The 17,303-nt window shown below is 52.7% G+C and overlaps 1 protein-coding gene across 1 annotated transcript in view; it reads left to right on the top strand.

Moving 5' to 3' along the window:
* Positions 1 to 17,303, top strand: part of PCBP3 (poly(rC) binding protein 3) — a 169,080-nt gene that overhangs the window by 142,825 nt on the left and 8,952 nt on the right. Inside the window, exons 8-11 of the mRNA XM_031934597.1 lie at positions 121 to 251; positions 3,424 to 3,465; positions 14,119 to 14,194; positions 14,909 to 14,968. Of these exons, the coding sequence (XP_031790457.1) occupies positions 121 to 251; positions 3,424 to 3,465; positions 14,119 to 14,194; positions 14,909 to 14,968 (309 nt within the window). The remainder of the gene's footprint in view (positions 1 to 120; positions 252 to 3,423; positions 3,466 to 14,118; positions 14,195 to 14,908; positions 14,969 to 17,303) is intronic.

Raw genomic sequence — 17,303 nt, 5'->3', positions numbered from 1 at the left:
CTGTGCCGCTGTGCCCAGACCTCCCTCCGCTGTGAGCAGGGGCCTCGTGGGCGCCCCGCGCCCAGTCTGCAGAGCTGGCCCTTTTGGTGTCAGCCCTCGAGCTTTGTGTTCTCCCACTAGGGATGGCAGCACCTCTGCAGGAGAGTGGAGGAGGGGAGCCCTGCCCCAGCCCCTCATCTGAGCCCAAACCCTGGCCAGGGCATGGGGAGCACCCATCCACCCAGGGCCACTCTGTGGCCAACAGACTGAAGGTGTCCGGCGGGAGTTGGCCTGGAAGAGCTCTGCGTCCAGTCGGCTGCCATGTATGTCTTTGTTCAAGGGAGAGTTGAGACAGACGCCCCCACAGGTGACCCTGGCAGGGCAGAACGGGCCTGAGGTTTGACTTTACCATCAAAAAGGAGAGAAGAGGCAAATGTTAGGACTTTTCCTGGTGCTTTTCTTTACGGTGTAAAGGAATCTTATCAGATCTCCCAGTTGTGGCCCACGTTTGAGGGAGAGACCGAGTGTGCCCATCCCTTCCCTCCAAGGGGTCCCGTGTGCTCAGGGCAGGGCACGCCTTTCCCCCACGCGGGCCTCGTCTCCACAGCCTGGCACACACCTCTTCCTGCCTTGCTGTGGTCAGGGAGCACCCACATGCACGTGCTGTCCTTACAGTAGCCCCAGGACACGGCACACCCCCATTTTATAACCAGGAAACTGGGCCTGGCTAGCCAGGGATTTGCCTCGTGTCACAGCCCTGTGGGCAATGGGACATGTCCTTACCTCGCTGACTTAGGGGGCTTAGGTCACAGGGCCACACGGAGTCACACAGCGGGAGAAGTCCCTGTGCAAAACTCCATTTCACTGCTTTCCCCAAATTCATGGTTAGGTAACCGGGTTAGTAACCTGTGGACTCCACCGATGTTTAAACAAATCCATGATGATACCATGTGGTAAAAGGTAGGATTTTTTTTAAAAGGAAGGTGTATTTATACAAACACATGTGGAGTCACTTAAAGCCACTGGGGGTGGAGTCACAGCTCCAGAAGAGAGGGAGTGCAGCTGAGCCCTGCTCAGCCACTGGCCACGCAGCCCTCACTGCTGTAAAGAGGGCAGTAGCCCACCTTCCCGACTGCAGCAGGTGAAGGGCCCTGTGCAGTGGGTGCTGTCCCAAGGCTGATACTAAAATGTCAGCCCTTTGAGAGCTGGGCCCTGGTGACAGTCTGGTCTGGCCAGTGGTCAGCCTTGGTGGTAGAGGACAGAGTCGCAGGGAGTTACCCGCCCTGAGGTAACCCAGGGGAGCTGCTGAAATGCAAACCCAGAAATGTGGGCACGAATAAGACCTGAGCCTGCAAGGCCACTGGCGTCTCCTTGACAACTCAGACCCACAGGGCCTAGATTAGGACACACACCCCAATACGGACCTGAGAGCTCACCTGGAGGCCGTCCACTTCCTGAGAGCGCTCACCTGATGGGCTGTCCACTTCATTTCTGTCCAGTTGGAGAAATCAGGGACCTGGAAGATGCCCCACCACTGTGAGTGCTCTGGGGGTGCCCACACAGCTCCCCTGTGGACTCTGCACCCAGCAGCAGCTCCTGTCAGCCACCACCACGTTTCTAGCACAACATGGTCATGAGTTCAATCAGCAGAGCCTGCTAAGGGATGAACAGATAGAAAACATAACAACAGTAAGAAGATCAGTCAGAAAACTCGTGTGGCCCAGGATGCAGGATGCTTGAGCTCTTGCTGTTCAGCTCAGACAGTCGGGGCTGACCTGGGACCCTGTGCCCTGAGGGGGCAGCTCCCAGCATGAGTTCCATGGCCCCTCACCTTCAGTGACACATGGGAACATGCCCCTGGCAACACAGGCCCCTCACCTTTGGTGACACGTGGGAACGTGCCCCTGGCAGCACAGGCTCCTCACCTTTGGTAACACGTGGGAACGTGCCCCTGGCAGCACCTTTACAAAACCCTCGCAGTTGGTCCTCAAGACACTTTGTCCAGGACAGTGAGGCCCTTGGTTCCTGCTCTACCTGATAAGATTCTTTTACTTCCTCAGCCGATGCAGCACTGTGGCCTCACAGCCCTGGGGCTTGTTTCAGAGCTGGGCTGCAGGCCGGGTCCCTGTCTGGAGGTCGACTGGCCTTTAACTCGCAGGATTGGGTTGTTTATGATGAAAACTCTTGGCAGATACAAAGCCCACGGGAGGGTTTGGGCTGCACAGAGGTGACACGCATCCTTCCCTGAGGCGTCCCTCTCAGGTGCACAGGGGCCCCACGTGTGGCCACCGCAGACACTGACACCATGGGTCCTCATGGGAAGTGGCGTGGGGCCCGCACAGTCAGAGGCGTCCCTCTCAGGTGCACAGGGGCCCCACATGTGTCACCGCAGACACCGACACCACAGGTCCTCAGGCGGAGTGGCGTGGGGCCCACACAGCCAGGAGCTGGAAGCCGCTCCCTCCACCCCCAGGCCGCCACCAGGCCTGGTGCAGTCCCGTCCACGTCCCGAGTCCTGACAGCTGTTCGTGGTCTTCACTCTCCCTTGATTCTGTGTGGTCCGTTTGTTGTCTGGCCATGAGTTTCTGAATCACCTGAAAGCGTCTCCACTGATGGGACCTGTGGGGCAAGTGGGGCCTCGCTCACCTGCCCGGATTTCAGAGTCAGGGTGGGTGGGAAGAGGCTGCAGGTCGGAGTCACTGTTTTGAAGGCAGGGGAAATGCTGAACCCAAAATGAGGCCTCAGGAACCCCACACAACAGCTTTGGAGGGGCGCATTGCCGCCCCACATCAGGAGGACCACCCCCTCCCCGCCACCCCCACGTCAGGAGGGCCACCCCCTCCCTGTCTTCAGGGCGGTCATGAAAGGCAGCAAGCCGTGACTGACATAGACCCGCTTCCTACGTAGACGGGCTTTTGGTGAATTGCTTTCGGTCACCTTTTAGAGCTTTTCTTTTGTTGTTTGAATTTCTTGGGGCTAATATTTCCCAAAAGTATTTACTCAGTTGGCTGATTACATTTTCAAAACCTTAATAATTAGTGGACCTCTTACTGGGGGGTCAAACAGATAACTCTTTGATTCTTTTGCTTTAAGAAACTTGGAGTCGGAAGCATCAAAGCTGAACTGTTTCCCTCTCGCCCCCTAAACTGGCCAGCTCAGCTCTGCCTGCCCAGAGCAAGTGGGCGTGGTTCCCCTGGTTTCCCTCCCGCTCGCTGACCTGGCCAGCTCAGCTCTGCCTGCCCAGAGCAAGTGGGCGCGGCTCCCCTGGGGCTCCTGCTGCCCTGGGAGGGTTGGCCCTTTGTCCTAGGATGGGGACAGGTGGAGAGGCACACGAGGGGAAGCTTCTCCCGGAGTGTCCTTGTCATGCTGGAGGGTGGCGGCGGGTGCTGAGCCACGGTGCAGCCAGGTCGCAGCCTGACGGGGTCTCTCTCTCCTTCTCTCTAGGCCTACACAATCCAGGGACAGTACGCCATCCCTCACCCGGATGTGAGTCTTCACTTTGTCTTCCTCTCACCTTTCTCTTCTCATGGTTGTTTACCTACCTGCATGCTGCTGTGAATTGCTACTAACATTAATATTACACAATAATATTAATCAACTTCTCAGCGTTCCTGACCTGTGTCGTATCCATATGACCTCAAACAACCTTTTAACCTCTTAGCACTAATTCTGCTTGTGTTGAGGACTTGGCCTGATGTCAAATTGTCTCGATTCTGCCGCAGTCCTGGGTTTTCCTCCCTCCCACGGGGCCTGGGAGGGAACTGAGACGGGCTCTGTCCCCGTGCAGGGCGGCGAGGATGCGCTCACCGCCACAGACAGGTGTCAGTGGCACTTTCTGTGCCTCTAAGAAGTTGGGCAACATTATCAAACAGGCCACAAAGATACCTTGGCAAGGACATTTGAGGGCCTGGTGAAATTAACTCTCCCCTTTCAGAGTCCACATGGAAATGTAGGGTCCATCTACGCACAGAGATCCGGGCTGTGGAAAGCCAGTGGAACAGGCCTTTGTCTTCATTCCAGAGTCAGTGGGATGCCAGGCGGGCATCAGCGTCCTTGGCCCAGGCCATGCAGAGCTGGGTACCATGCGTCTCCATGACTGGTGGCTCCGACACCTCTCTCCTGCTCCTGCTGGGTCTAGTGTCATTCCAGTGATGGAGGAAGAAGATACCCTGAGATAAACTGTTGGAGGGGAACCCTGGGCTGCTCTGGGCTGTGCGGCTCTGAGCCCTTAGGGGCCAAGAGATAAAAGGTGCAAACTGTGAGCAAAGGGCCTCTCTGGAGGCGGCTTTAGGGCCCCCAGGGAGTGAGGGCTGCACTGGTAGGCGGTGGGGAGAGGAGAGGCGAGAGCAAGAGAGAACGAGAGACGGCCCCACTGGAAGGGCTTCGTGTGTCAGCAGATGGGGCAGACCTGGAGTTGGTTCTGAGGAGGTTTCTCCTCTCTAAACCATTTTGAACGGTTGCCCAGCTCAGCAGCTGCTCCTCGTAACACATTTCCGGGCCGTTCGCTGTTCCCTGTGAACTGCGAGAGGCACCTCTGAGCTGGATGGGAGGCGGCCACCCGGTGAGCGGGCTGCTCAGGAGCCTTCAAACCCTGATGCTTTTGAACTGGGGGCAGGGACGTCCATCTGAGTGAGACGAGAAGGCAGGTCAGGAGTGTTTTTTTAAGAGTTAATGATCATTAAATAAGTCTGCTATAGAGTTGCAATTTACTATCATTGCAGGAAAATTTGTATTGAATGGAGAATAGATAACAATAGTTATTCCATTGATGACAACACATGAATCAAATGGTAGAGAAACCTGATCAAGAAAAGCCTTTCGCCACCTGCCCCAGAGGCCATTTTTAGTGATTCCTGGCTTCACACTTTTGGTAATGCTGCAGTAGCTACATCAAGGACATCTCATCCTGGGGTCAGCTGTAGACACCCGTGCCTGTCCCCACCAGGAAGCCGGGCTGTGGCCACCACACACCGGAAGGCATTGTTGGGGCCGCTCAGCAGCAGTGTTGGGCAGAAGCAGAGGTGCGTGTGCGTGTGTGTGGCAGGGGCACGGGGGGCAGGTGTGATGTCTCCCAGAGGAAAGCCTGTGTGAAGGAAAATGAAGATGGAAGCCAGGGGAGTCAGAGCCGACTTTCTGGGATGGCCCAGTTCCATTTCAGACTCAGGACAGGTGGTCATGCACATCTAGAGATACACGTGTGCAGAGGTAGGTTCCAGACGGGACGGGGGGCTGCTTGACTTTGCAAAGCTCTGGAACCCAAAGGAAAGGCAATGTGTGGCACCCATGGTAAAGGGAAGGTTAGTCAGTGGGGTCAGGGTTTGTCTTTACCCCAGACAGTAGCCCTGAAGTTGGATGATCAGACCTGCAGGGACCCTCTGGTGACACCTTATGGGTTTCCTGTGGCCACAGAGCCAAACGTTCTCACTGCAGCCTTTGGCTGAGCCCCCGTCTGAGCCAGAATGCTGTGGTCTGAAATTCTCAGAGGCTGTGGCTGTGTGCACACGGTGGGACCGCAGGACCCTGATGTGTGGTTATTGGCGTTTACATTGATCGGTGGCTTTGCTCTTTGTCATGTGACTCTCTCAGTGTCTCTTATAAATGGGTAGCTGTGCAGATCGTTTCAAATTAGTTTAAACTAATGTATAACTAACTGTTAAGTGAACTGCCTCAGTGCATATGGTAATGATTTGAGATACCTGGTGCTATAGTTGAAATGTGTCTATTCTTCCACAATTTCTGTGTTGGAACCTAATCACCAAGGTGATGGTATTAGAGGATGGGGGGGTCCCAGGGCTGGGGAGTGATTGGATCATGAGAGCTCCACGCTCGTGAACAGCATTGGTCCCTGTAACAGAGGCTTCAGATAACAGAGGCTTCAGAGAGTAGCCTCCCCTCCATCCCTCCTGCCATGTGAGGACAAGAGCGTGCAGGCACCATACTGAAAGCAGAGACTGGGCCCTTCCCATACACCCAACCAGCCAGCACTTTGATCTCCAGTTTCCAGCCCCCGTAACTGTGAGACACATTTATGCTGTTTCTGAATTGCCCAGTCTAAGGCATTTTGTCATAGCAGCAGGAGTGGACTAAAGCGCTTGGTTCTTTCCTGTGAAATAGCTCTCTGTGGAAGACATTCTGTTTCTACATCTGTGTCGTGAGATTTGCAGAGCAGCTGTTATTAATAGAAGACTGGAAGCTTCCATAGTGCTTTTGTTGTAGGCACGTAAAATTGAAGACTTGGACCATCACTTAATTCATTAAACACAAAAATAAAATGATTATTTAGTGACATATGTAACAACAGTCAGGAAGCAATTTTTATCTGAGCTTGGTATTTAGTAGAAATCTTTAAAGCTTCAATTTCTTACAATATCAATATAATTATAGAATATATGGTTTTAATTTATAATATAATTGAATACAAAGTTTATACCACAGTGGTGGCTTATGGACAGATACTAGAGTCATTTTTTAGCAATGTGATATTTGACCTGGATGTGTGGGCCCGTGAATAAGAAACATCGAGCGTAAGTTAATACATTCCTTAGGTTTGAGTCTTTCTTTATGTAAAACTAAAATATGCATGTGTTTTCTGTGCCCAATTTAAAAAGTGTTTTTAGCTTGTTTTTATTTAAGAATCATTGGGGCTAGGCATGGTGGCTTAGGCTGGGTGTGGTGGCTCAAGCCCGTAATCCCAGCCCTTTGGGAGGCTGAGGCAGGTGGATCACTTGAGCTCAGGAGTTTGAGACAAGCCTGGCCAACATGGCAAGACCCCGTCTCTAACAAAACTACAAAACAATTTAGCCGGACATGGTGGCACATGCTTGTAGTTCCAGCTACTCGGGAGACTGAGGTGAGAGGATTGCTTGAGCCCGGGAGGTGGAGATTGCAGTGAGCAAAGATCATCCCACTGCACTCCAGCCTGGGCCAGAGAGTGAGACCCCATTTCAAAAAAAAAAAAAAAAAGGAGTAATTGGCACTCATCTGCCTTCGCCCACTTTTCTCCAGCTCCTCGCATGCCACATACATCGTTTTACCCACATGCTCCTCGAGGCTTATTGTGCTCTGGATGTGCAGGTGTTTTGAAGAGGCTCAAAGCCACTCTACAGGGGGAAGGACTTTGGAGGACTGCAGTCAGGCTCTCCAGTGTGGCCACTCGTCAGCCCTGGAGAATATCCAAATGACTCTGTGTGTCCTGCCTGGGTCAGGCCAAGTGCAGTTTCAGAAACGAGAAAGAGAAACAGCACCTGAGACCTGGGACCTGAGAGCAGAGCCCAGAGCGCCCACGCCTGGACAGACCGCTTGGCTCTCAGCCAGCACATCTGCACCTTTAATTACAGCAGGGAAGTTACACCAGGAAGGAACTGTGTTTTCTGGAAGAAATGAGTGAACTTCAAAAATACCCTCATGGGCCAGGTACAGTAGCTGTCTCCTGTGATCCCAGCACTTTGAGAGGCCAAGATGGGAGGATTGCTTGAGCCCAGGAGTTCGAGACCAGCTTGGACAAAAGAGCAAGACTCCATCTCTACAAAAAAATACAAAGATTAGCTGGTTGTGGTGGCACGCACCTGTAGGCCCAGCCACTCAGGAGGCTGAGGTGGGGCGGTGACCCGAGCCCCAGAGGTCGAGACTGTAGTGAGCAGATATTGCTCCACCACACTCCAGCCTGGGTGACAGAGCAAGACCTTATCTCAAAAAAGAAAAAATACCCTCATATATACGAATCTTTACTTCCAGTCTTCCAGGTCTCCTTATCACTCCCTTACTTAACGTCCCCATCATTTAAAGGGGATATTGAAAACAAGCAAAAATAAAAACATGTTAGAGTTGATGAAGAATTTGCCATGTAGGCTATTTTAGATGAGCCTTGCACCAACCCTGTGAAGCAGATCTCGGGACCGTGGGGCCAGTTCAACACACAAGCAAGTGGAAGCTCTGAGAGGTGCCTTGGCCAGAGCTAAGGAGCCAGGGAATGGGGGGGCCTGGCACAGCCGCCCAGGCAGCTGGAATGAGCAACAGATGTGCAGCAATGCCAGGAATCAAGTGGACACCAGTATCTGCTAAGAAGCTGGTTCTTCAGTGAAAGAGTCGTGGGGAAATTGTAGAAACATGTCGTCGTAAGAGGAACCCAGGGATAGGAGGCATGGCCAGATCTGTTGCTGGGCGCAGCCCTTCATCCCAGCTGTGCAATCCTCGGGACTCTGTTGGTGCCATGCATTTCCCCTGGACACATGAAGAGCATACGTGGGCTCTCGTGACAATCTCGTGTACCTGCAGAGATTTGGACAGATTGTTGCAGAGTGCTTTCTCCTCCCACTTGTTCTGTGTCTCCCTCTAGAACCCTGTGGGGAGGTGGATGAGGAGCTCCTTCACTGTAGAGAGAGAGTAGTCAGTGCCTCGTGCCCTGGGCACCTGCTGAGAGGTCCAGTCTGTCTCGCTCTGAAGCCTGGCACCTTCCTAGCACCTTCCTAGACCCTGCGGCTGCAAGTGGTGCAGAGACTTGCCCATGGCCCCACCTGCTGTCAGAGCTGTGCTATTGCAGCCACTCCTCTCATGAAACCAGAGGCCCAGGCAGCCCTCACTGTTGGCTGGAGTTCCATCTTTCCTTCTTGGAACACCCCATCCTCTGCAGGGCCCCAGTGGCACGGCTCTCACACACCGTCCTCCCAGCTTGCCCTTCTCAGAAGGGCAAGGGCTTGCATTTTTACAGGACCCTCGGGCGACTCACTGGCCCGTGGAGGTCTGAGAAACACTGGTCAGGAGGCCTGAGAAGGAAGAACATGCATCCAGTTGGAAGCCCAGGGGAGACATGGAATGGAGAGAGAAAATGCCAAGAGACACACAGAAAACCTTCCAAAATTAGAAACCATCCTCATATTCAGAAACATCAACAATTCCCAAAAAGAATAAACAAAGAGAAGTCCATCTTAGAAATATCGAAGCCAGACTACATAACACCAAAGACCAAAATCAAATCTTAAAAGTGATCAGAGAAAATATGACAGAGGAACAACAGTGAGAAATTTGGTGACTTCTCATCAGTAACTTTAGAAGCCAGCAGATATTGGTATAATCAAAGAAAATAGTTGTCAGCATAAAATTCCATCTTAAGGGAGGATCTTCCAAGGACCTACATGTAGCCATTTGTAGACAAACTGATCTGACCAGCAGGCCCCAGCACATGATCTTCTGATGGATGCCCTGTGGGAAGAAGGAAAAGTGTCCCAGAAGGAAGCCTGGAAATGCAAAGAAAAGTGTGCACATTTGGTAAACATACATCATCTGTGAACTCACTGATGCCTTTGCCTGATTCACAGGATTGATACAACAGTCGAGTGGGTAGAAACAGCACACATAAGATCAGGTGTGCACGAGGAGATGCGAACACCCGGAACAGTGAAGTGGATACAAACAGTACATGTAAGATCAGTTGTGCGCGAGGAGTTGTGAACATCCGCAGGTCTCTGTCTCATTCCACTGCAGGGTGAAGACACCGAGTGTAGACTCTCAACGCACATGTTAGAATTTCAATGACCACTAACAACAAAGGAGTCCAATATGTAACCTCTGTGACAAGACAGGGGAAACAAGTGAGGGGGAAATTATTAATCCAAAAGAAGAAAAGGAGTGAAATCAAAAAGAAACCCTGGAAAAGCAGGACAATTAGAAAGCAGATGTCAAAAATTAGTCTAAACATGTGGATGATTGTGATCAAAGTAAAATTATGAAATTCCAGTTAAGAAGCAAAGGCTGCCAGACTGTATTTTTAAGCTGAACAAATAGGCAAACCAACAAGCAAAAATAATTTTGTTGTTTTTTTTTTCTTTCAAGAGACACACTTAAAGCGTAAGGACCCAGAAAAAATGAAAGAATGGAAAAAGGCTAAGGAATATGCAACAAAATTAACTGGTGTACCAATATTAACATCAGCAGGGGAAAAAAACAAGACCTTAAGAGAAAAACTTTAATCATTACATGTTGATAGAAAAGTCAGCTCACAAGAAGATAATAATTCAAAATTTATGCGTGCCTAAAACATAGCTTTAAAATATATAAATAAAATAATTGACAAAACATAGAGAATTTGACAGACATTATAGCAAAAACTTGGCACACCTCTCTTTCCATGAGTGATAGGTCAAGTAGGCAAGTGTGAAGAAGGCATCAACAGAACTATCCATGATCCTGACGTAATTGACGTACCTTGATCACTACACCCCCACAGCTGTAGAATTCATGGAGACATTTACAAAACCTGATCATGTACCAGACCATAAAGCACATCTCATCATCTTTCAAAAATTGGAATTGTATCCCCCACACTGTCTTAGCACAAAGCAATTACAGTCATGCACCACACGACGGTTCAGCCAGCATCAGAGCACATAGACGATGGTGACCCCATGAGAGTATAGTGGAGCTGAGAAATTTCTATTGCCTGGAGACCTTGCAGCTGACCTGAGATTGCAGCGCGTTACCCCCATGTGTGCTGCTAGTGCAAACCCACTGCGCTGCCAGCTGTCTGGCCGTCTAGCACCTGCTATTAAGCACAGCTCATCATTCTTCATAACGCTGATAAACAGCTGCTTTACTGTTTTGTGTATTACTGTGCTTTTTATCGTTATTTTAGTGTATTCCTTCTAATTATCTAAAAAAAATTAGCTGTAAAACAGCCTCAGGCAGGTCCTGCAGGAGGTGTCCAGAAGGAGGCACTGTGATCATCAGAGATGACTATGTCAGACTGTGTGGTTTTGGTGCAGTGGGAGACAAGTAGACTGGATGAGACCTGAGAGTCCAGGATCCCTCACACAGGAAGGAAGCCATCCACGATACCTGGATGGAACAAAGCTGCCCACGAGAGCAGAGAGGGCAGATGGCCCACACAGTGCCAGGACGGTGGGTCAACCATGTGGGGAAATTGATCTTTACTTCCTGCCATAAACAAAAATCATTTCCCATGTGTCAAGAACTCCAACACAAGACAGAAAAAATGAGCAGTTTTAGGAGAAAATATAGAAGAATGTCCTATTCTCAGGTCAAGGGAGGATTTCTTAAAATGTAAGCACAGACCATAAAGGAAAATACCGGTGAGTTCAACTATATTAAATGTTAGAATACTGTTTCTTATAAGACACCATGGGAGAGAGGAGAGAAGATCTGTGCAGCAGGAATGACAGACAGGCTGGCATCTGAAATGCTGGGTGCTCTTGGGAAGTCAACAAAAATCAAGCAATAAGAAAAATGGACGAATGACAGAAATAGGCATTTTGCTGCAAATGAAATAGAATGCAGGTTAGAACCACCGTGGCGGGGACCTGTTTCTTGGCCTGAGTGATAGTTGCATGGGTGCATTCGTTTTGTGTTAATTCATTGAGTTGCATCTTCACAAATGGTTGCAATTTTAGTAGTTGTCTGTGTGTTACATTCTGAGACAATGTGAAGTAGAAAAGACAGTTTACAGAGAAACATCAGTAACGGGATATTTCCCCTGCCCACCCTCCTGCCCTCCTCTCCCTCCCTCCCTTCCTGTCACCTGCCTACCTGACTTTCTTCCCCTTTCCTCTCAGTGATTTGGAGGTACTGGTGAGAACCAAAAGTCTCATTTATTTACAGGGCAGAATCTTCTCAAAAAGTGGAAGGCCCCTTGGCACTTAGTCCTGTTCTCTCCTTTAAAAAATGTGGAAATTGAGTCCAAAGGAGGTGCATTGGCTTGACTGATCCTGGGCAGAGCTAGGGTGAGCACCTGCCCATCCTCTCCACAGATGCTCCCCAAGCACCGCCCTGTTCTAGTCCAGACCTCCCTAGGATGTCCCCTACATGTGTAGGTGGGGAGGAGAGAGATTTGTTTGCTAGTGTGGTCATTTCTTCGTAAAAAGCCAAAAACCTACTACTGAGAGACTTTTGTCATCCACAGCCACAGTTGCTGCTCACTCACATCCATTTCCTCACTTTATAGTTCAAGGAACTGAGCCCTGGAGACACCAGGCCTTCTATCGCCACAGCAACCGGCTGGGCCATCTTGGAGCTGACTCCAACCCCTGCAGAGCCCAGGGGGTGCCCCTCCCCTGTACCCCATTCCCTGGCCGCAGGGCAGCTCCTGAGCCCCACTGGGAGTCAGCGGTTTGCGGATCCCATCTGTGCCATTCAGCGTGCGATGACTGGATGAATTCGCCAGCAGTGTCCCACCCCACCATGGGCGATCTTGCCCGCAGTCCTCCTACCTGGCCTGGGACACCTGCAGTCTTTCCTGACGTGCCCTGTCCAGGTGGGGCGCCTTCACTAGGACCCCAGATATGCCTGCTTCCTCCTGCTGTCCCCGCAGGGCCTCACGTCTTTCCAGGAGGTAGACTGTCCCGGTGTAAGTGCTCACCAGATGTGTCTGCAATGGCACGTGCTCAGGGAGCGAAGTCGGGCTGCGGTGACAAGCACCCTACAATCTCATGGCTCTCCACCGAACACAGAGGTGTGCCAGAGGCCACGGGCTTGCCGTGGGGACCAGACCCTATCCTGTGGGAGCAAGAAGAGGCCAGATGGGCCGCAGCACACCAGACAGCCCCCTCCTGCCAGACCTGCCCTGCCCCCCAGCCCAGCACCTGGCTGCAAGGCCAGGCACTGGGGAGGGGCGGGGCTGGGGAGCAGCCCCCCCATCCTCCCAGGGTACTAGGTACTGAGGAAGGGGCCTTTACCTGGACTGGGTGAACTCTTAGGGGAGGGCTCCCTGCTCCTGAGAGGCCAAGTGCACACCCACCCAGTAGTGCGCAGCTGGGAAGGTGCTGGGACCACAGTCGCTGCCTTCCTGATTGCTCCCTGATGTCAGGGAACCCAGGTTCCAGGAGTGGCCAGGGCAAGCATGGGGGTCTGGTCAGGTGCTCAGCAGCCGGTCTTCTCACATGGGGACAGCAGCTCTGCTCCGAGTGCCCACACCCCCAAGCATTGGTGGCCTCTGTGGCAGCTTCTGCCACCCACACCCTGTGCAGTGAGGAAGCTGGGCTGGCTGCCTGCCTGGCTGTGGGTCGCAGGAGTCCACACACCACACTGGGATGCGTTTGGGTTGACTGTTCTGAAGGGAAAATGCCGGGGAGGTGGTGCCGCCCTCCCCGAATGTGCCGCCTCCCCTGCTTGCTGGGCAGTACCACAGAGGAGCTTTGCCCGGTGCCCTCTTGAGCCCCAGGACACCCTCTGCAGCACCCATCCTTGGCAGCCCCACTGGAGGCCTGCGGCTCCTGGGAGAGCCAGGCCTGAGGAGCCCCATGCCCTCTGCTGGCTCTCCAAAGGGTGGAAGAATTTTGAGTCTCACTTTGTCACATTTCCCGTTATCTTCTGCTATTTTTAGTTTTTATTTAAGAAATGAGGCTCAGGCAAAATAACTTTAAAAGTGGCATCAAAGCCCCCTTGAAAAGTCTTGTGGCCCGAGGATGGGAGGAGAAGGGCTGGGGGCAGCCTGCAGGGGCCAGGGGCACAGGCGGCTCCCAGCTGGGGGCCCTAGGTGTCCCTCATACCCTCCACAGAACCTTCCATTGCTAGCGTTCTATAATCCCAGGGAAGGCGAGACACTCCTGGAGGTGACTAAAAGGCAGGTGTGTGGCCCCTTGGGTGTTCCCCGCACCCCAGGTCACCCCATGGGTAAAGCAAGGCCCTGCAGGGGAGGGGAGTGGGCCAGGCCTAGCACAGGGTGAGACCGGGGCGAGGTGTGCAAGCTCGTGCCTCTCGGATCCCACAGGGGCTAGTCTGACTTTAGTGACTAGTGACTTGGCCTTGAATCGCCTAGAAGCACAGCTGGGTTTACCTCTGTGGCTCCTGGACTCCCCCAGACACTCCGTGGCCCGCTGGCCCAGCCTCCTGTCCATACCAGCCAGTGAGGGAGGCTGGGCCAGTCCAGGCTGGAGCTGCCAGGAAGCCAGGGAGAGAAGACGGCGACTTCCAGTGCTGCTCTCTGCACGCCGGGCATTGGTCTGCTCATAGCCTGGGCTCCATTGGCTTCCCCCAGGCCAAGTCCTTGCATTCTCTTGCGTCTGCCATGTGTCCGCATGGCCCTCTTTCTATCTATCTGTGCAAAGTTCTGTTACTGCCGTTTTAATTTGGTGTGACTTGTACTCGATGACAATAACCTTCTTAGCTCTCATGTCCCTCCTACCCCAGCAGTTGACCAAGCTCCACCAGTTGGCCATGCAGCAAACCCCCTTTCCTCCCCTCGGACAGACCAACCCCGCTTTCCCCGGTACGTACCCAGCCCTTTTCTCACCTCCTTCTCTTCTCACCTGGGGACTTTCTCTTTCTGAGCTGTGTTATTCGGTGCAGCGTGTAGAACAGGTGCAGTTGGAGTTGTGAGTGCCGGTGGTGCAGGGTTCACATGCAGCAGGCTTGCCAGGACCGGGACTGGGGACAGGGCAGGGGCGGGGTGTGGGTCTCGCTCCCACTGTGGGGAGCTAGTTCACCTTACAGCTGGCCTTGCCATAGCCTTGCTTGTGAAGAGATGTCTGCCCACCGAGGGTCTGCACTTGCTGGGCAGTGCCCTGTGCTGCCCACAGTCTGTCCTGGGTGGCCCTTCCTGCTGAGCGTACCCATTGGGCCGCCCTGGAGACTTCTCTCCAGGAGCGAGAGCATAGCAGACATGGATGCTATTCTGCAGGAAGCCACTGCGTGTCCCAAGGTGGCACCCAGCCCTGCCCCAGGAGAGCAGTGGCCCGAGTCAGCCCCAGCCCAGTTGCTGTCATGAGGCCATCAAGGGTGGCCATGCGTGGCTAACCCCCCTCCCCCTGGCGTGCCTGGCAGTTGGGTGTCCCTCCCCACAGAGGCAGTGCCATGCCTGTGGCCGTGGCCGGAGAGAGCGCCGGTGCGTGCGCCAGTCATATTTTGAGCTTCCCTAGTTGAAGGGACCCTGCTTATCTCCTTGAGGGCAAAACATTAAACCTGTCTCTTCTTTGCTCTCCAGGAGAAAAGCTGCCTTTACACTCCTCCGAAGAAGCTCAAAATCTGATGGGCCAGTCATCAGGTAACACAAAGCCACATGGACAGGAGAGCAGGCCAGGGCGGCACAGCAGAGCCCCCGCGGGAGGAGGTGTGGGGGCCCTACAGCTGCAGCAGTTTACGTCTTCCATGGGAGGCTGTGGAACAGCCTCAGGCGCTGCCAAGGGCATGGGTGGTGCCATGCTGCCACTGTGGCTGGATGGTGGGGCCTGAGGTACTCAGAGCAAAGCACCCCAGCAATGGGAGTCGGCCGTGGGGGCAGGAAATGGAGTTGTCACCATGGTGCGCTTTGGAAGTGGGTTTTTTAGGACTACGAGCAAACCCTTAAGGAGGAAGATCAGGCTGTGCTGGATTTGCCTGCACCCCTCCTGGCTCGCATTAAAATGTTCATTCCTCGGATACTGTGGGGTAGCATGTAGATTTGTAGATTCAGTGACCGAGGCCATGAAACAGACACAGTTGTTTGCCTGGGGCTTAGCGGGTTCCTAGGTGCCCATGAGGAAGATGCCACACACACGCAACACCTCATGGCTCCATGTGCACGTGGCCGGTGCCACAGTGGTTTCCTGGTGGCCAGGTCGGCATCCTGTGATGACCCTCCCCTCACCAAGGCCCTGGGGACTGCAGTGCACACACATGCCAGCCACAGCAGGGTTAAACTGAGTGGGCAGCAATGGGAGGTGTTTGTGGCCTCTTTGAATGCTGAGGCCAGGAGACTTCCAGAATTGGCTTGGGCGGCAGGTTGGGCGGCATCCTTTACTCTGGTATCTGGAATGTCGTCATCTTCATGAGAAACAGACTCACCTGGGCCCTGCTGTCGTGAGATGAATGAACACCTGGGCCATGCCGTCCTGAGATGAATGAACACATCGGCCATGCCATCCTGAGATGAATGAACCCAACGGTCATGCTGTCCTGACATGAATGAACACCTAGGCCACGGTGTCCTGAGAGGGATGAAAACCTGGGCCATGCTGTGGATGAACACATTGGCCATGCTCTCTTGAGATGAATGAACACATCAGCCATGCTGTCCTGAGAGGGATGAACACCTGGGCCTTGCCATCCTAAGATGAATGAACTCAACAGTCATGCTGTCCTGAGATGAATGAACAACCTGGGCCATGCCGTCCTGAAATGAACACATCAGCTATGCTGTCCTGAGATGGATGAACACCTAGTCTATGCCATCCTGAGATGAATGAACACACTGGCCATGCCGTCCTGAGATTAATGAACACATCGGTCATGCTGTCCTGAGATGGATGAACACCTGGGCCTTGCCATCCTGAGATGGATGAACACATCAGCCATGCTGTCCTGAGAGGGATGAATACCTGGGCCTTGCCGTCCTGAGATGAATGAACTCAACAGTCATGCTGTCCTGAGATGAACGAACAACCTGGGCCATGCCGTCCTGAAATGAATGAACACATCAGCTATGCTGTCCTGAGATGGATGAACACCTGGTCCATGCCGTCCTGAGATGAATGAACACACTGGCCATGCCGTCCTGAGATTAATGAACACAATGGTCATGCTGTCCTGAGGTGAATGAACACATCGGCCATGCTGTCCTGAGATAAACGAACACCTGGGCCATGCTGTCCTGAGATGAATGAACACCTGGGCCATGCCATCCTGAGATGAATGAACACATTGGCCATGCTGTCCTGAGATGAATGAACGAACACGTCAGCCATGCTGTCCTGAGATGGATGAACACCTGAGCCTTGCTGTCCTGAGTTGGATGAACACATCAGCCATGCCATCCTGAGATGAATGAACACATTGGCCATGCTGTCTTGAGATGGACGAACACATCGGCCATGCTGTCCTGAGATGGATGAACACCTGGTCCATGCCGTCCTGAGATGAATGAACACAGCTGCCATGCCATCCTGAGATAAATGAACACATCAGCCATGCCATCCTGAGATGAATGAACACATCGGCCATGCTGTCTTGAGATGAATGAACACCTGGGCCTAGCTGTCCTGAGATGGATGAACACATCAGTCATGCCGTCCTGGGATGGATGGACACCTAGTCCATGCCATCCTGAGATGAATGGACACCTGGTCCATGCCATCCTGAGATGAATGAACACATTGGCCATGCTGTCTTGAGATGGATGAAACACATTGGCCATGCTCTCCTGAGATGAATGAACACCTGGGCCATGCTGTCCTTAGATGGATGAGCACCTGGGCCATACTGTGGATGAACACATTGGCCATGCTCTCTTGAGATGAATGAACACATCAGCCATGCTCTCCTGAGAGGGATGAACACCTGGTCTATGCCATCCTGAGATGAATGAACACAGCAGCCATGCCATCCTGAGATGAATGAACACA

Source organism: Piliocolobus tephrosceles, chromosome 19 (assembly GCF_002776525.5).
Source record: "Piliocolobus tephrosceles isolate RC106 chromosome 19, ASM277652v3, whole genome shotgun sequence".
NCBI lineage: Eukaryota > Metazoa > Chordata > Mammalia > Primates > Cercopithecidae > Piliocolobus > Piliocolobus tephrosceles.
This window is presented reverse-complemented; position numbering and strand designations above follow the sequence as displayed.